The following is a 19,082-nucleotide window of genomic DNA, read 5'->3' as shown; positions in this document are numbered from 1 at the left end:
CTGAAAAATGAAGTGAAGAGAAGAAAAATGTTCCTGGTGAGAGCGAGGCTAAATCATTTTTGGAGTTTTATTGAGCGTATGTTGGAGGACAGTAAGCTCAATATCGCGACACACAAATCTGGTTCATTATGAGAAAGCGTGCCGAGGAAGTATGTTAGTTTACATGCCGGAGAGTAGATTATTGTAACATTAGCCCGTCTAATAGCATCTGGGATTAAACACATTAGTCGTTGATACAAACATGCATTCGGAGAGATTGGCCTTAAATCATTTATTTATCAATAGTTTAGTGCATCGAGCCTAGTTTCATGGTAGGAATTGTTAGTGAGCTATTAAAAAGCATATACAAAAAAACAGAGAAGGATAACTGCCCAAAACAGAGATTCAGACGAGAGGTTCATAGCTTAAACAATACGCACGAGGCGATCCCTGTGGATGGCCGTGCGAATTAGCCAGCATTGATAGCTGACATGACTGTGTCTGTGTCTGTACAGTATTATATCGATGGGCGGTGTGACTTGTGAGTGATTTTGCATGAGTAAACGAAAAAGAAACAGAGCTAATTCAACAATTCAGAATAAAACTTAGCAGTCGATATACACAATCAAAACATATTGATTCGATGAAGAAGGAATGAGTGTGTAAAATGATTTCAAATGAGTTTCCTATAGAACAGGTGAATTTTACTTACTGGTCCGGACTCTGATCGGTGTCGCTTTCCTCAATTTCCGTCTTGTTTCTTCTTCTTTCGCATATCAAAATGATCAGACATAACAGTATAACTTCGGCAATGATACCAATGAAAACGTAGAGCGCGGCGTATTTTCCTAAAACGGGAAAGGTTATTTGTAATTTGTCACCTTCGTAGACTCAACCAATCGGTATACCTCTAATCCTAACGGTCATCGTGATTTGTGCCGGTTTACCCGTGATATCTGTGGCGTTGTTCCGGCCTTCGCAGGTGTAATCGTTATAGTCACTGAGAGCGATACTCTTAATGGTTAGCCGGGCATTCTCGACACCTTTGTCGTCTTCCTCCAGCAGGATGTGCTCTGTCCCCGTGCTGTAGCTGGTGTTACCTAGGAAGTAACATTAGAGAAAACAAATTTAATAAAACCATTTTAAATAAAATTTCGATGTTTTGGTTCTCTTGTCCCCCGACAAAATTGCTACGTTGTAACTTATTTGAAACTCGCGAACAAGCTGCCGCAGCTGCTAAATCTTTGCACTCTCTTTTCCATCACTGGATCAACCTGGCAAATAATTGGTGAACGCAAAGCGACAGAGTGAATCCTGTTTATATCCGTGAGCGAGTGGCAGAAGTAAGATAACGATAGAAACTTTGCACACAAGACAAGTCTAGATGGGTAATGCAATTACGTGTCCCAGGAGACATAACCAACGCAGTTGTGCTAACGACAACGGCAGTCACAGCCAAGTCTTCATCCCAGGAGTGGCTGAGAAGAATATCGTCGTCTATCCTTTGTGAGGAGTATTCCGAGGGTGGAACGCGATAACACCCGCCTAGAAGTGTTCCCAACTTTGGCATCCTGACCGGAAAACTGTGCTGATTCGATCCGCGTGCAGTGATTTGCAGAAATAAAAACTACACCACGGTGTATGAGAATTTATTCGCCTCTTGAATGTGCCACTATTATTGGGTTAACCTATTTTAGGCCAAGCGTTCGAAAAATCGAACAGAAACTTTAATAATTTTTCATGTCTTTGTAAAGTAACCATATGAGAATGTTTTTGCATCAAAAGATAGCTCAATTTTCTCAGCTACCACTTACTGTCAAGTTCATCTAACTTTGTTTAAATTTATTAGGCAATAAATTCGATTTCAAGCAAGTATGTTTGGAAGATGTTTTCAATTTTAATTAAAAAACCCAATAAAATACCAAAATATATGAACTTTTCTACAGTATCACTTTGATAAGAGAACATAAAACATAAACAGGAATATAACAGCCGGGATAATTGAGTGTTCGAAAAATCGAACGCTTGCCATAACGTATTTTTTTCTGTTGAATCATTACCAATACTAGATGAATCATTACCAATACAGAAAATTTTGGTTTGTTTACTTTGGTAGATGGAATGGTTTTTCAGGTTTTTCAGGAAGGTTTTTGTGAATGTTTGCAAATATCGATTAATTTAGCAAATATTATGGAAACTCTGTATGATTTTTTGTCCGTAATAACCTTAGTTGATGGCGGCCCGTAGAATTTTGTGTGGGGAGGAGCTGGAGTGATGATCAGTACGTATAACGAGGTTTCTAATGAGATTAATGTGAATATTCTTCCGCCGGACCGAAAAATAACCTCCCAACTCTCTATGCCATTGTTTTTTCGCATCATTTTGGTACTTTGCAGTTTTTGGAAAATGTTCGATTTTTCGGGAAAAGGATAATTGGGAAGAAATAATGTTTCGACGTTGACACATCTCCACGGCCAACAATAAAAATAACAGCATATGCTTCCGTTTGAAAAAAAAAGACTGTCAGTAATAAGTTAAAATTCCGTGAAATAAGAAATGTCACATCTCACTTTAGGTGGATTAATTTAGGTTTATACTTAAAGACCTCCATCATCCTGTGCCTGGTCATACCGGAATGTAAAATTGATGCATTTATGAATACCGTATATTTGCTAATTGAAGTGACTTTTAGTTCGTAGTATGTTTGTACTTGCAAAAAAAAACTGCGGGTTTCGGCCAATGTTCGATTTTTCGAATAGTCATTTCCCGGGAAATGGAAGATGGGAAGAAAATCTTGAACATTGCGTTTTCTTTAGCGTCAATAATCAAAATTACACTGATGGCTTTCGTCAAAAAATAATTTTTACAGTTTGGTCGTTAATGGGTTAATCTGTTGTTTGTTTGAAAATTTGTTAGAAGTTTTTGATAATTATAATTGTGCCATTTTCATTTCGCTGTACTTGGGAAGTGCCCATTTTATTCATTTTATAAATTAATGATATGAGACGGGTTTTACGTTTTGTGATGTCAATTTATTCGCTGTTCTGTTCTGTTCTTTGTTCATTCTCTCGCTCGGTGGTTGAAATTCAAACAATTAAAGTTGAATGTTAATAATACAAAATACATGTTTCTTCAGCAAACTTCATATTTAACGGTAATTTTGAAATCGAAGGTGAGACTATTGAATCTCGACTTTTCGATCTCGGGATAGCCCCGATGGAATACTCGAAAACTATCGCATTGGCAAATGGTTATATCGGGTTTTTTTCTGTACCGCGGCAGATCTCAGTGCAAGTATCTAGTGGAAACTTGAGGATATCGGGTTCGATTCCCGATTAGTAAGATCTTCCCGGGTTGGAAATTTGCTTGACATGCCTTAGGATTATATTTTTATTTTCCGATTTCCGCCTATTGTTGATTATTATTATGATTGTCAATTTATACAACAGAACCAGTCTGTTTTATTTTGCATACTGATTTATGATGTGCATTTTAAATTTTGAAAATTATCTTAATGATAAATTGTCCTGCTCAAACCAGTGTATGGGTATGAGGTGGGACCATCATCATCATCATCATTTTGTTAATCAAATGAAACTACTGATCGTAAGATTTCATCAGTTCTCCTCCGGCATCATTCATGATCCAATTTCTGATCATTCACAGGACTGTAAAATCTAGAGAAACGCAGATGAAAATATTTACACAAACAGTATTTTGTTTATTGTTGATTCGGAGTCCCACCGTTTAAATAAATTATGGGTAAACCTTCCAAGATTCATGTCCATTCGTGTAAACAACAAGCAGAGATTCTGTCAAGCAGAGTGATGTATTATTGTGTCTGTTACTTGTTGAAGACGAGTTTTTTGCGATATTTGAATAACGATTGGTTGAGCTAACAAAAATGCAGACAAATTCAATAGAAGTTCCGAAATGCTATATTATTTTTGATAAATAATTAGATAATCAGAAAGCTGGTGAATCGAACACAGATTGTAAAGGTGAATGTGAGGGAGCCTTAAAGGATTGCTTTCGAGCTGCAGATAAATAGGAAACATACGCATGCCGGCAAAAAAGAATCAGACGCACAGCAGAGCATGCCGCGGATCTGAAAATCACACATTGGTACGAAAACTCGCACCGAAATACATGTTGATGGTAAACAAAAATAGTTCGTCTTTTCCGTGTAACCGTGAACCGAACGCAACGCCGACGAACTATTCATTGGACTACTAGGCACAGCTCAGAATGAGCAGTCATCACGCGAAAAGGCGTGAACCAAGCTAATGGTGTAGGCGTTGGCAGAATATTATCGATTCAGTCCCTCCTAGATATGTTTAGGCGAAGATTCAGATTGCCTAGAAGAAAACTTTTTTAATCGTTAGGTCAATGACTAAAATAATATTCAACAGTTTCAAAAAATCCAATTGTTCTCGCTTGATACCACTTTTCACATCAGTCGACAGATACCTAGCCTGCAGAATTGAATGGGTTGAAAAATTCATCAAATTAGCCGATGAAAAAGGGACATACGAGCAATACGCTGCGTTGGTTTCCCATACACGTGTCGGTTCAACGAAAACCTAGTTTCGTTATGCGCGGAAAAAATGCGACAGTGTCGCAATTAACATTATGAGGGTATGAAAGATAAACGAAGAAGCGAATGTTGGATTTTGCTGAGATCCGCCACTTGCCGATATATGTTTTACCACAATTTCGAAATCCGGACATATGAAAATAGAACATATTTACTAATGATAACGATTCAACACATACCGATTATCCAGGTTATCCTTGGATTCGATCCGTACGCTATACAGTGCAGCGATAGTGTTTCGCCTTCCACAATGTTTGTTTTTCCTATTTCTGTGCTTTCAAATTTAACCATAACATTTGCTGTGAACGATATAAAAAAGAAAAAAGAACATCAGATACACGCCAGCATGATCGATAGTTGTTAATGTAACCTATAAATAAGTAGAAAATAAGGAAACAACACCTTGTTGTGGAGATTACATTTTCATAAACTGTTTTTTCAAACCTTCATTTACTTTATGCACTTTATACACTTTACTTGATTCCTGGTAACTGGTTCCCATTAGAACTCGATTCGATTCTAGATTTTTTCTTAAGATCAGAGCCGATTTTCATTAAGGGCCGACGCTAAACGTATAGTAATCTGGGAGAAGGATGTCTGCGGATCATGACTTGTGAGGTAGAACTCTCCAGTTCACTCTTTCTATTGAGTTGCCCGATAAATAATTGCCGATATTTTCATTACAAATAAAATTACATTTTTTGTACATAGAATGAACGCATAAAGATGAGATATTCATCATTTCAAAACTTAAACTCACATGTTTCGCATGTCACATATTATTTTTATTTTGGTGTGTGTAGATGTAGTGTACAAAACTATCGAAAAAAAATAAATAATCGATTTCTTTCATTTTTTTTCATAGATTTTGTGAACTGATATAATTTTTTGCCAACTAATTCAATAGCAAATCCAATCAGCCTTATCAACCAGCTTACATTTGATTCATATAACGTTCCTGTAAGACCCTCTCAATACAAACATATTTTTGTTTGAATGAATAATTTTAAATTTTTAAATAATGATCGTATCACAAAAAAATATTCAAATTTTTTTGCATCGATTTCAAACAAATTTTCAGAACTGAATTTTTTTTTTCCGCCGATGTAACAAATTATCCTTGTACAGAATTTACGTCAACAATGTTGTGAGCACTAACCTCTAAAACTTATTATTGCAAAAACAACCCATTATGTATAGAACTTGTTTGTCTTTCATAATATTACTTCATTTTATCACTGCGCTTCAAGGAAAAATAATTCCGACCAGTACGACACTCAAACCCAAAAAACAGGTTATGTTTTGATGAAATAAAATTAACGTTAATAACTATTTTTGCTGCGAACGGATTTTAACAATTTGCATACCAATCGAATCGGAAATTTTCTAAGATTTGTTTTATATGCTACACATTACAATCCCATAGTCTGTAGATGGTTTAAATTGATGAAAATTGGAAGCATTCCCATTTCTCCATACAATTGTTCTGTCAATTTGTGTGCTTTCCCGAACAGAGCTGTCAATAACGGGCAACTTATGCAGCCGCTAGAATAGAAACAACGAAGAGGGATAGCGAAAAGAGAATATTTGCGAAGTAAACTCTACCCTTGCATAGTAAGTAAGCTGTCGCTAGCGTATAAGTATGGCATCACCTCTGAGGAAAATTCTCAGAAACAAAGGTCGCTCATTCTGCTCGTTTTGTGTTTTATGTTTACCCTCGAGCTGTGAACGCTAGCTGTGCATGTGAATAGCACATCGTCGATACTTTTAGTTGCCATTCATATTTGCTCTAGTGTGCATCGGCTCTGTTCTGATGCAACAGGCTCCTAGCTTTGTTAACGGTTTTGACCGAGAGTCGAGAAACGATTTTTCATAAACGGTCATTCTCGCGATGTTTCATTTTATCGCTGTAACTGTGTGCATCTGAGGGTCTTTGTAGCGACTTGGTTACGCGTTCGCTTACTAAGCGATCGATCGTGAGTTCAAACTCAGGGCCCTCAATTGACCATCTTTGTGTTGTTATAGAATCACTACGTCCACGCAACCATCATCAGCGATGGAGATCGATCAACGGTGGAACAAAGATCGATTCATCCATACAACTGCTCTGCTCTACAAGAAACATCGGGCTGTTCTATTAATAACCAAACAATGATCAATATCAACTGTCTCCGCTGTCCGGTCTGCTGAACAATGGAACACAGAAAGAATACCATTACACCTAAATGGCTACTACTACTGTGTAATTTACAATTTATAGAACCATAAATATTTGTACATGTACACGATTTAAACCCGGCTCTGTTACAGATACAATGCTAATGAGCCTAATAAATAAACAAATGAGATAAAAAAAAATGTGTGCATCTGTCAGACGCGTGTTTGATGCTTGTTGAATGGCGATGCACGGAAGATGACTCTCGTTAAATACTCAGTGCAATGCGTACATTGATATAAAGAAACAAATTGCGACATATGATCAATTGGTGTATTGTTCTCGCAAAGGCAAGAATCGTTGCTTCTCGAAATGGTTCTACAAAACCACACAAGCCATTCAACTTTTCAGGGTCCACGAAACTTATTAAAGGGTGCGTCACATCAAATTGCGTCACGGAAAAAACGCTGTAGAAATTTAATTTTTAGGAATTATATCTTCAGCTTTCGTTTATAATCAGATAAGAGTGTATAGATCACGTTGGCCATGCTTCACTGTCAATTTTTCGTAAATTTGGAAAAATGTCGTCGAACGAAAAAGAGCGTCGTGAATTAATCCTGCGCACTCATTTCGAGAATCCGGAGTTGTCACATCGGGACATCGGTAAGATGCTGTCCAATCCATGGTCAGCAGAGTACTAAAACGATACTTCGAGAACCTAACCATCGACCGGAAGGTGAAGAACGGCAAAAATGGATGCTCCGTCAGTGAAAAAGATCACAAACGCGTAGTTAAGCAGTTTAGACGTGATCCGAGAAGTTCGGTCCGGGATGTCACCAATAAGCTGAATTTGTCAAGTTCATTCGTCCAGCGGACCAAGCAACGGGAGGGCCTGCGTACATACAAGGTTCAGAAGGCTCCTAACCGCAACGAAAGGCAAAACATGGTGGGGAAGACGCGAGCCCGGAAGCTGTACACCGAAATGCTGACGAAGGCGCATTGCCTGGTAATGGACGACGAAACCTACGTCAAAGCGGACTTTCGTCAGCTGCCGGGCCTGTTGTTCTTCTCCGCAAAGGACAAATTCAGCGTTCCGGAGGAGATTCGCAAGCAGGAACTATCCAAGTTTGCCAAAAAGTACATGGTGTGGCAAGCGATCTGCTCTTGCGGAAAGCGGAGCGCCCCCTTCGTGATTACCGGCACGGTAAACGGGCAGGTTTTCATTAAGGAGTGCCTACAGAAGCGCTTACTACCACTATTGAAGCAGCACGAGGGCCCGACCATCTTCTGGCCGGATCTCGCTTCGTGCCACTATTCAAAGGACGTGTTGGAGTGGTACGAAGCCAACGGGGTCACCTTCGTGCCAAAGGAAATGAACCCGCCCAACGCGCCGGAGCTTCGCCCAATAGAAAAATATTGGGCGATTATGAAGCAGGCCCTCCGGAAGAACCCAAAAGTTGTCAAATCGGAGGCGGACTTCAAGAGAAAATGGATTTCTGTTCAAAAAAAAACTACAACCTGACGTTGTACAGAACCTTATGGACGGGGTAAAGAGGAAGGTGCGAGCATACGGGCTTGGGCTCGAAGTATGAATAAAAAGAAAATGCCAAAAGTTGTTTAATAGTTTTTATTTTACTGTCTAAAATTTAAAGTGACTCTCCCACACTAAATTTGTTTCTTTCTCTCATGTATCATGTATGCATGTATCGTTGTTTGAGTTCACGGTGGGTAAAGAATGGAAGAAAATACAACCATTTGCTATAATTGAATTGACTAGAAATGAATTGACGAGTGTTAAGAGCGAGGATGAATGATGAACTAGTCATGATGACGTGGAATGCCGAAGTAGTCCTACACGAAGTGAAGCGAATGAAAGTAGAATCGATCTTCATGTTTCGTTTTCGAAAATGTTGGACCCTGAATAGAACCCTTACAGAGGGCTCGCAGAGTGAGCGTCCAAAGGTTCCAAAGACCTCACATGAATGAAAATCGCAAATGGCATCACTTTTATATTTTAGCTTGTGCGTAGCACAAGTTGCAAATGTTTATTTTCTGCTTCTATTACGCTGCGTGTCAATGCAAGATCTGTACAGAGCATGCATTGAGAATCCATTAAGAAACAAACGACTTAAGGCGACCGGCCCGCACGGTAGCAGAGTAGCAACTGACGGAAGGGTATTATTTCATGCGTGTGCTTCTTACTCTTTCCCCACTTGGGTATAATGATGCATGATGCTTAATTGCTATTGGCTTTGTAAGATGATCAATCGATTCGATTGGCATGCAAATCATCAAAATCGCTTCGTGGCAAAAAGAGTTATTAATGTTAACACTATTCCATAAAAATGTGACATGTTTTCTGATATTGGACCCTCGAACATGAACAACAGCAAACAAACATAAATTCATTTTGTTTTCTAAGAGAATCATCATATTTAAATGCATTGTGTGCAAGAGAAGTACAAACAAATAGTAAAATTTTAGTTCAACAATTCAACAAAGGTAAAAGGTTCTGGATGCCTCTGTATATCAAGGTGTCATGCCCGATGGTGTCAGTATCGCAAGAGAGATTACTTATCGTGTAGTGCATTCTCGAAAACGGCTAGAGTCAAAATTTCAGCCGAATCGGACTCGTAGTTTTGTTTTGACCGTGTGTGGAAGCGGGCGTGTCCGCGGATTTTAGAAAAATGTAAAAAAAGGAAATTCCGCCGTCGCCAAGGCCAAATTGGTCGAATTGCACAACGAACTACTGCCCCATCCACCGTATTCTCCAGATTTGGCCCTGTGCGACATTTTTTTGTTTCCAAACTTAAAAAAGTCACTCGCCGGGCAGAAATTTGAGTCGAATGAGGAGGTCATCGCCGCCACGGAGGCCTACTTTGCAGACCTCGAGAAAACCGTATTTTTTAGATAGATTAAAGAAGTTGGAGCATCGCTGGGTCAAGTGTATCGAGCTAAAAGGAGACTATGTTGAGAAAAAAGTCGCCACTTTTCCAAAATTTTTGTTTTATTTGTAGGCTAAGTACTTATCGGACTGCCCTACTTCTTCTTGAATTGCGTTAACGTTCCCTGTGGAACTTTTGCCATCCCAACGTATGCATTAACTAGCGTCATTTATTAATACGTAGTTGAGATTTCTTAAGCCAAATAACACGCCTTGAATATACTCTGGAGTGGCAAGCTCTAGAATACGCGTGACCACAGTGCAAGTCGAAAGAAATTTCTTTGACGAAAAATCTCCCGGCCAGAAGGGGAATCGAACCCGAACACCCGGCATGATAATGTGAGACGCTAACCACTCGCCCACGGGTGTACATCGGACTGCCCTCGTATATCTACTATAGGCCCTGTTTGGTTATTACGAGAGGTAGGCAACCCACAATTTACAGACCACAATTGACAGAAATGATGAATTCGACATGCATCACATAGAACTACATAGAACTATGAATTAAACTCTAATTGAAAATGAATGATATGCTATATAAGAAAAAACTACTTAGTATCTTATACGGGAAGCATGTGCTGTGTGATCGATCTGTCATTCTGCGTGGAATTGCTCTTCATTACTGTTTTACTTTTATTCCCCACTATAAGCAAAATATCCATTAAAAAAAAAACAAAAATTATGCGAGGATATATCTGGAACACGACCGGTTCGTTGACGTAGAACTACGAAATTATTTTATTATTATTCAATTCTGAGTTTTGATGGCCCTGAAAAAAAACCGTCGGTTTGCGAGGTTTTGTAGAATTAGCTGAAGATGGTTGATAAATGAATCATTCTCTCTTATGAGAATAATACAAAAAGCACGAGGATAATGAGCATGTATCGCCAGCATTATTGTTCTTATTGGTGTTATAGCTGTAACAGCTATCGCGGCGCTCTTTTTCAGTTGACATACATGCGGCCATAGACATGAAAACCGCCTAATGGTTACTAATTCAATATACATTTGACAACGCATGAATATCAGCAATATCTGATGGTCTGATGGAAAAAATGCACAAGTGCTCTCCATCAGACGACATTAAAAACGCGAAAAAGTTCACTGTGGTTTGATGTTGACTGCTCTCTGGCAGGAGCAAGACTGTGTAATAGAAACTTCATACGATCTGCTTTTATTCGTGTCAATAAGTTGGCATCGGGCGAGGCTTTACCCTTTACGGACGTATGTCTTCTCTTAGTCAACACAGCAAAGACCCATACTAACCTAATGATTACTTCAAGCATGTATCAGTTTATACTTTTTCATGTATTAATGCGGTACTCCTATAAATAACAGATAATGGTACTCAGTATTAAAAAGGATGAGAACGGCAATACCGTTAACGTTAGCAAACCAAAGGTTATTATAAGTTACAATATAAATGAGGTAGGTGTCAATAAAGCTGACTAGTTATCAAGTTCGTATTGTTCCATGAGAAAATCTTGCAAATGATGGAGAATTTGTTTTTTCTGGGTGTACAGATTCGTGCAATCAACGGCTACATCACATTTTATGTAAGAAAACTGATGGTGCAACTTGTAGGTGGTTCTTGTGAAGGATCTTTTTCAAAACCAGGAAAACCGTCGATCTCAGATAAAGAAGAACGACTTTATTCCGACTAGCGCGACACCACTCATGTTCAAATTTAATACGACCGCAAAGGGTTAAATAACAATATCTCCTCCTTCCCACAGTGTCCGTATGCAGTGTATAAGTATGCAACGTTCGTTCCCTGTTACTCCTTATTGACGGTACGAAAGGGTTAGCACACAAATACAAATGGGCAGAACGAATGTAAGGAAAAATTGGAATGCTTCCAATTTTCATAAATTGAAACCAATCACATACTTGGAGATTGTATTGTATTGTATTGTCTTAGAGAACATTTAATTCTACTGGTATAAAAATGATAAAAATCAATTCGTTGCAAGATTAGTTATTAAGGTTAACATTTCTTCATAAATACGTGATCTGTTTTCAGATTTGATTTGGTATCAATTTGACATCTACATATACAACATTCTACATGAAAATTCCTTTATACAAAAGTTAAAAAAAAACCACAAAAACACAAAACAAAGTGAGGGTCCTAACAACCACTGGAACTACCGCGTACTCACCTACTACATTAAAAGTTTTAGATGCATTCAGTGCTCGCACGCTACATGTGTAGGAGCCGGCGTCGCTTTCGTGCGTCTTGGTGATTATGAATTTACGCTCATCTTTCAGTATTCTGAGCCGACCCTTTAGCGATTCGATCTCGCTTACATTGACACCGTCTTTTGACCTGGAAGGGAAGAATAGTGAAGTGTTTTTGAGATTATTTGATGTAGCTGAAAAGGGGCACTGTGGTGGGGAGAAAGTTGGCTTTTGGAGCAGTAATTAAACTGCACGGAATGCAAAGCCTCAGACTTCACACAGAAATTTCAACGTCAACTTGTCGCTAACTATTTGCTAAGAATTTCAACGTTCATAGAAGGACTTTATCTCAGAATTTTGCGATTGCGGAAAGCAAATTTCATTTCGGGCGATACAGATAATGTTAACAATAAGAAGTCAGAGCCGTTCCAATCTCGTAACACCGACGTCATTCAACTGCAAAGTTTGCACTAAAAATTCACGCAACACTAGAGCACATAATAGATGTGAATCTTGTTCCCAGAACGGTTGAGCCACGATAATGGGGTGCGAAATCTGTAAGTACGAAAGTAAATTGCCTGACAACTGCTGGTTGGTTGGAAGTCTTCGCTGGTTGTCACCATAGCACTTCAAGTGTACAATACTTATGAAACGCCATTGGAAGCTTTCATGGTACTTTTGCACTAGGATAAAATGGTATGCGTTAAAAGTTTACAGAGTCGACCGCGAGTAATCGGTTTCCTATTTCATTAACCATATAATTAAGGAAACAACATGTTGATATATGCTAGTTGAAATATAGTTAAGAGTTTGGCTCCATTAAACTTATGTAACTGAGCCTGTAAAAATAAACGGATTAATAAAAAAAAAAAAGTTTACAGAGTATATTTAATTTTTTTTGTCACAAATGAATAAGTGGATAACGCAAAAATAGGACTTATTTTTGTAATACTTGAACTCGAGAAAAGAACTGTGTAGACCCTGCCATCGTGCTAATTATCAAAGGTAAAATTTGCATGCAACATGCTCTGTATAACGGCAGAACGTCATACAATCTATTAGCTTCTCTTTTCACTGGTAAATCATGTGAGCTGTTGAGAATAATGTATTCTCTTCGAACTATGGTGCAATTATGAAGTGCGGTTAACGCTTTGAGGATTATGGGCTCAGTTCACACGGTTTGGGTTTGCATGTTAATCGAAGCTCGATGCTTGGGTTTTTTGTTATCACGCAGGTGAAATTCAGAGTACAAACAGTTCCATATGCGTTTATAATTGCATTACATGTAATTATGTCGATGAAATCAAGAAATGAACCATACTTACAATTTAAATTCACATTAAAAATACAAAGGCTTAGATAGGGGTAAAATGGGCCACGAAACACTGGAAAACTCGTGAGCGGTCCTTAATGTGTTAAGTATCTCCGTGTATGTAGCTCTCAGCAAAATTATATTCCCAACGTTCCCAATAACAACGCTCCAAAGAACACACAGAACGGCAACAGAAAATCCGAACCGAATCGGGTGTATGGTGGGGTGGTGGATCAAATTTTCACTTTCAGTTTTCTACCGAAGTATATAGCTCTCACCGCTGAAAAACACTTACTTCTCATCCGGCTTGAAATTAGCTACACTCTACATGAATTTCAACCCGGAAAGAATGCTCGAATTCACGGAAATTAATAAATTAATCGTATAAAGTCACCAATAAGTCATTCGTGCTTTATTAGTCATCCTGTTAGTGACCAGATGGCAGCACTGTCGAGGCCTTCCAAATGACATTTTCAAGGCCGAGTGTTTAGTTTAGTTTTTCAAATTTTCATTTTTTAAGGCTAGATGCGAAAGAACCTGGAAAGTCTGACAGTCTGAGAAAGCCTTCAAAATTCAAAACATCATCATCATTACACCATTAAATCAGAACACGCTCCTAAATTCACAAAAAAATCAATGCACGCTTTTAATTAATTCGGATATTATTCTAGAATGCATTGAAATATTTGAAATAACTCTTTAGACGGAAATTATAATGGTCCTGAAGAACGTCGATGGGTTTGTGTGATTTTGCAAAAACAGTTGGAGATGAGTGATTCATGTTTCATTCTTGTTCTCGCGAGAACAACACACGAGATTTGTGTATTTATTGCCAATGCACGTAGCGCACACTGTGCATCGCAAATATTCTTCTCGCGCTAGACATAGTGCGGTCCGAGGCGATTACATATTTCTTTCACCACAATCGTTATCTATTTGATAACGCAAAAAATCATTGTTGTACGTGTGATTACATACCATACACAACCAACTCCACATAACGGTATGAAAACCGACGCGGTACGTCCTATTAATTATTTCTCTTCTGCATTGCTTCTGCCCATCAGTACAAGCGCTGCAGTATGTTTACTTCGCACATATTCTGAGAATGCATTCTGAGGCGAAAAGTAGAAAATAGAAACTGAGGTAGGCCAGGGCGAGCATGATGCTTATACTGCTTTAACGGCTCTTCGACGACATGTATCAACCAATCTTGACTTCGATGGATTTTCAAGCATATTTATAGGTATTTGTGATTTCCCCAATATTTAGGGATTTATGTTATTACAATAGTTTGCTTTCAAAGCGGTTTTGAGCCATTGAAAAAAGTTTTTGGGCCAATAAATAAGGGAGCTTCAGAGAGGTTTTTATGGAATTTGGATGAATATATGGCCACTGTAAAACTTCAATTTTGTGATCATGGATCTATTTTCCACAATTTTTCAAGTGTGTCTTACTGATGCCTCCGAAAAGCGGTATTTATTAGAATAGAATATATTATATAGAATGATATTCCGTTCATTACCTCATCAATACGCTGAGGAGCTTGGCCTAAAATAATATCCACAAGTCATCAAGCCTCCTATACCATGTTTAACGGTATGTATGTAATACCGCAGATTAACCTATGTACCAAGTGTCGGATAGCTAAGGAATTTGGATTCGGCGACAAACATCACTATACACCTTTTATCTTTCGGAAGTGATTGTCATACAACTGCATTCAGCTGGCAAAAAGGTATCAAATCGCTCAAATCCTTGCACCCCAAACGTAACGCTATCGTTTTTCGGATTTTTATACCTACACCCCAGATACTGAAATGATGTGATGCAAAAATACAGGAACTTTCTGTACCAGACTCAATGAAAACCGATGTGGTGTCTCGGCCGAACCAAATTACACGACTGTGTGCGATTTCTATCTTCCATTCCAAAAAAGGGCTTCGGGTCCAGATTAACATTCAGTTTTCAGATTCGGATTCCAGAACCATGTTCAGATTTTAGACTCAGATTCCGGAATTAGATCCTGATCATACATTGTAGATAAAAATTCCAAATGCAGATTACAGATTCAGATTCAGGGTCAGGTTTCAGAATCAGAATCCAGAAACGGAATCCAGAATAAGATTTCACTTTTACGCTCTAGATTCAGATTCAGATCCCAGATTCATATTAAGATTTCAGATCCAAATTCTAGAAATCAGTTCAGTATAAGATTCCCGAACAAGATTCCAGAATAAAATTCTAAATTTTGCTCCACATTCAGATTCCAGATTCATTTTCACATTCCGATTTCAGAGTCCAATTCTAAAATATGATTCCAACATGACAATTCAGATATACATCCCATATACGTATACCAGATTCAGTTTCCAGATTCGGATTCCAGGATGATATTCCATACTAGGAGTCTAAAATTTTACTATAGATTGAGACAGATTCATTGCAGATTATCAGATTCCAGACTCATATTCAGATTCCGATTTCAAAATCAGATTCCACGACCAATATCCATAATTGAGTGGTCGTGGGTAGATATTGGGCTACAACCAGCGACCAAACATATTTGCGAAATATTGTGAAACGACCTAATCTTGGGAAGAAATAGTACCAATAAACGAGAAATGTAGCTTCTATAATTCGCCGCTGTTATTCTGTGTTGACGAGATGGCACTCTGAAGTACTCTATTCTCGATGCACACTAGGTTATGCCAAATGAACGTTTACTATGTTAGTGCAAATCTCATGGCTAGATGAACACTCCAAGAAGCTCCCATGAGAACCTCGGTTAAATGGTGATATAGAAGACAAAAAGGAGCAATGGTCCGTGAAAATGATTGTATGACATAACTCTATATCCAGTTACAGTGATCACGATTATATAATGCATTTGATTTTATATAATTCAGAAAGAACAACTGTGAGACTTCAATAATGTTTAAATATTTTGTTAAACAAATAGCAATGAGGCATAAAAATAAATTCGAATATCTATCTTCTGTTCTCCACATCATCTAGCGTCAGCCATAATTGGTCACTCGTGATCACCTTGGGCATCATCCTTCATAGAACCATACTTACCAACTTAACTCATAATCACCCTCCTTCGTGATGTTACAACCAAGCGTCAGCGCTTTCGCAATATCGTAGTACTTTAGGTTATTGCTAGGATCGTCGTAGTTTGGGTGTAAGACATCTGGAACTGAGAAGAGAAAACAAAGGCTAGTTAGAAAAAAACGTTGTACACAAGGGTAAAAAATGTTGAAATGTTTAACCTAGCAATGCAATACACTGGGAAATCTGATCAAAAATTATTCTAGGAATGAGAAACAAAATTAAGATACGAATTATTTACCTCAATTAAATAGCGAAAAAAAATGACCTTGCATGTAATAGTTATCATCATAAAAAAGACTGTTGTCTTTGATGAGCCAGCAGACAGGCTTTCTGTAGGCTTTAACCATTTTCGCATATGCAGATCTATACGTGGTTGTTAATCCCTTAGCCCACGATTTCTAAAATAGCGGGCAAATGCGAACTCTTCGAAGGGTCACGCATCGAGTATTTTCAGTTTTCTGCTGAATGTACTCGCGCCCTATGATATTCATACAGATGTCTGCGTGGGGCTTTTCTTTACTCACGTCAACGTTTGAATACTTTTTTTGCTTTTGCTATTATGTTGTAGCAACTCTGCCGTTTGAAGGGTTTTAAGTGATTGACACTTGATGGATTTTGAAAGCGTGACTATTTTTGCCTTCTGAAGTTATTGGTGGGTGAAGAAATTCGACCGAGAGAACAAACTTTGGAAACCACAGTCATTTTTTTTCGTTTTCTGTTTCTCGTGATAATTTACCTTTGCATTCGTACTATTAATCACTTGTGCTGGGCTAGAAACGTGAATTGAATGTTACTATCGATCGATCGTTATTTATGACCTTGAGCATCATATGATGGCTGAATCTGAATGTGTAATATACTTATTGTGTGTCTGATGTTTTAATGAATTAAAAAAAACAAATTCAATTAGATGTTTAGACAAAGAAAACATGAATCTTTATATACATGCTAATTGATAATTGTTGGAAACCGAAATTTCACAATCATGAAAAGTAAAAGTAGCAAAAAATTGCATGTTTTTTTTATTCTAATGTCAAGTGCCATGTTTCGGTTCGGACAATGAAGGCAAGACGAAAAATGTTCGGAAATTTGATGTAGGCTACGTTTGTCTGGAAGGGGTTTAGAACATATTTCGTTTTTAATCAATATTTTAAACATCAATAACCCGATTTTTCTGCGAACGGATTTTTATCATTTTTATGTTAAGATCTAATAAAAGATCAAATAATTGTTTGATTTGCGAAAATAATCATTTTTCAATAGTAAAATAATGTAATGTCAGTTTCAATCCGATGTTTTAGGTTTTTCCAAAAAACCAATATTTGTGTGAGGCATAAAGTGGAAAGAAACAATTTTCCGAGTTCAGTTGTTGCTCTGCTCTCACGCTTTTCTGTCGCCTTTTTTTAACAAACAGTACTGGATCTCAAAATTAAAAAAAGCAAAAAATTCGAAATACCAAAACAACGCTTCCGATGGAAGATTAATTGATTTATTTTTTTTTGATTTTTTACGAGATTTTGTTTTTTTTTTTTGGCGATATGGTGGTATGGTGCACTATAGCTATTGAATTGAGGATTCAAAATAATAACGTAAATATCTCATTTGGTACGCTTCGTAGTACTGTTGATTGGGTTTAGCGGAACTTTTTACATGCTTACTCTGCCAGGACCTTTAAATCCACAAATATAAAGAAATCATCAATCGATTTAATTGAATCTCTGAAAAATCATACGTATCTCGAAACATGTATTTCAATAAAAAATAGAGTAATAATGTATCTCAAAATTGACAAAAAAAAACAAATTCCTAGAATAGCAAAACATTTTGATTTTTCGATGGAAGTATTTTGGTATTTTTGGACAACACACCATAGTATATGCACTGCCAGTAATTTTTCCGAAAAATTTTTTTTCCAAAATATATATTTTATTAAGGTACATATGGCGTTAGCCTCACGACAATTTTTGTCTTGCGACTATTTATGTTAGTAATATGTAACCGATTACTCGCGGTTGGCTCGAGGTTAGATTACAAAGATTCTCATAATTGGGATGTTGCAGTCTCCAGTACTCTGTATGTGTGGCCGACACGGCCCCCTTTTCCAAATTTTTATCTCCAAGCTATTGATATTGACATAAAAAAATAAATAAAAAGTGCCTACCATAGCAAAAGATGCCATCGGTTGCACTTTTGTTCAGAAAAAAATGTAATAAAACCTCCTGCGAATGGCGTTTTTCGGCACAAAATTTGAGATTTTCAATACGGTAAGAATATTGGTTGTATACACTTCAATCGAATGAATTGAAAAAAAATTAAAAATATATAAAAAAAATATAGAAAATTTTAAAAATATATAAAAAAAAATATAGAAAATTTTAAATTATATAAATTCATATAGTCATAGTTGTAGATCTCAGAGAATCAGAGAGAATCAGGCACCAAAATAGCCGAGGAAACAATATTTATCGGAGACGAGTGAATTTAAGATTTCAAGTTGTCATTAACGAAGGAAAGATCTTACCGCTACATTACTAGCTCCTTTCTGTCAGCTCACCTCGGGGAGCAGTGAACCTATCAGAACTAAATTTTTATTTAGATATTGCTTGACATTTTCAATTGTTGAATAGTTTATTTCAAAAATCACATAATTTCCTCCATTCCTTCAAATATTTCGGCGATCTATCGAAAAATGATCGATCCATAAACGTTCAAAATCAATTTCCAGATATGAACAAAATATTGAGTTGCATCGGCTATCACGCCTTTTTGAAATTGTCGCTTAAAATACAATCA

General features: G+C 37.5%; 1 protein-coding gene across 12 annotated transcripts in view; it reads right to left on the bottom strand.

Moving 5' to 3' along the window:
• The window catches only part of LOC129780459 (uncharacterized), a 116,326-nt gene that overhangs the window by 25,339 nt on the left and 71,905 nt on the right, over nucleotides 1-19,082 (bottom strand). For all 12 annotated transcript variants that reach the window (XM_055788769.1, XM_055788768.1, XM_055788757.1 and 9 more), the window contains 5 exons: nucleotides 16,254-16,374; nucleotides 11,842-12,008; nucleotides 4,756-4,875; nucleotides 888-1,079; nucleotides 692-827 (listed from right to left, as the gene is read on the bottom strand). In XM_055788769.1, coding sequence (XP_055644744.1) covers nucleotides 692-827; nucleotides 888-1,079; nucleotides 4,756-4,875; nucleotides 11,842-12,008; nucleotides 16,254-16,374 — 736 coding nt within the window. The remainder of the gene's footprint in view (nucleotides 1-691; nucleotides 828-887; nucleotides 1,080-4,755; nucleotides 4,876-11,841; nucleotides 12,009-16,253; nucleotides 16,375-19,082) is intronic.

This window comes from Toxorhynchites rutilus, chromosome 3 (genome assembly GCF_029784135.1).
Source record: "Toxorhynchites rutilus septentrionalis strain SRP chromosome 3, ASM2978413v1, whole genome shotgun sequence".
Classification (NCBI taxonomy): Eukaryota; Metazoa; Arthropoda; class Insecta; order Diptera; family Culicidae; genus Toxorhynchites; species Toxorhynchites rutilus.
The sequence above is the reverse complement of the archived record's forward strand: the minus strand, read 5'-3'. Positions and strand labels throughout refer to the sequence as shown.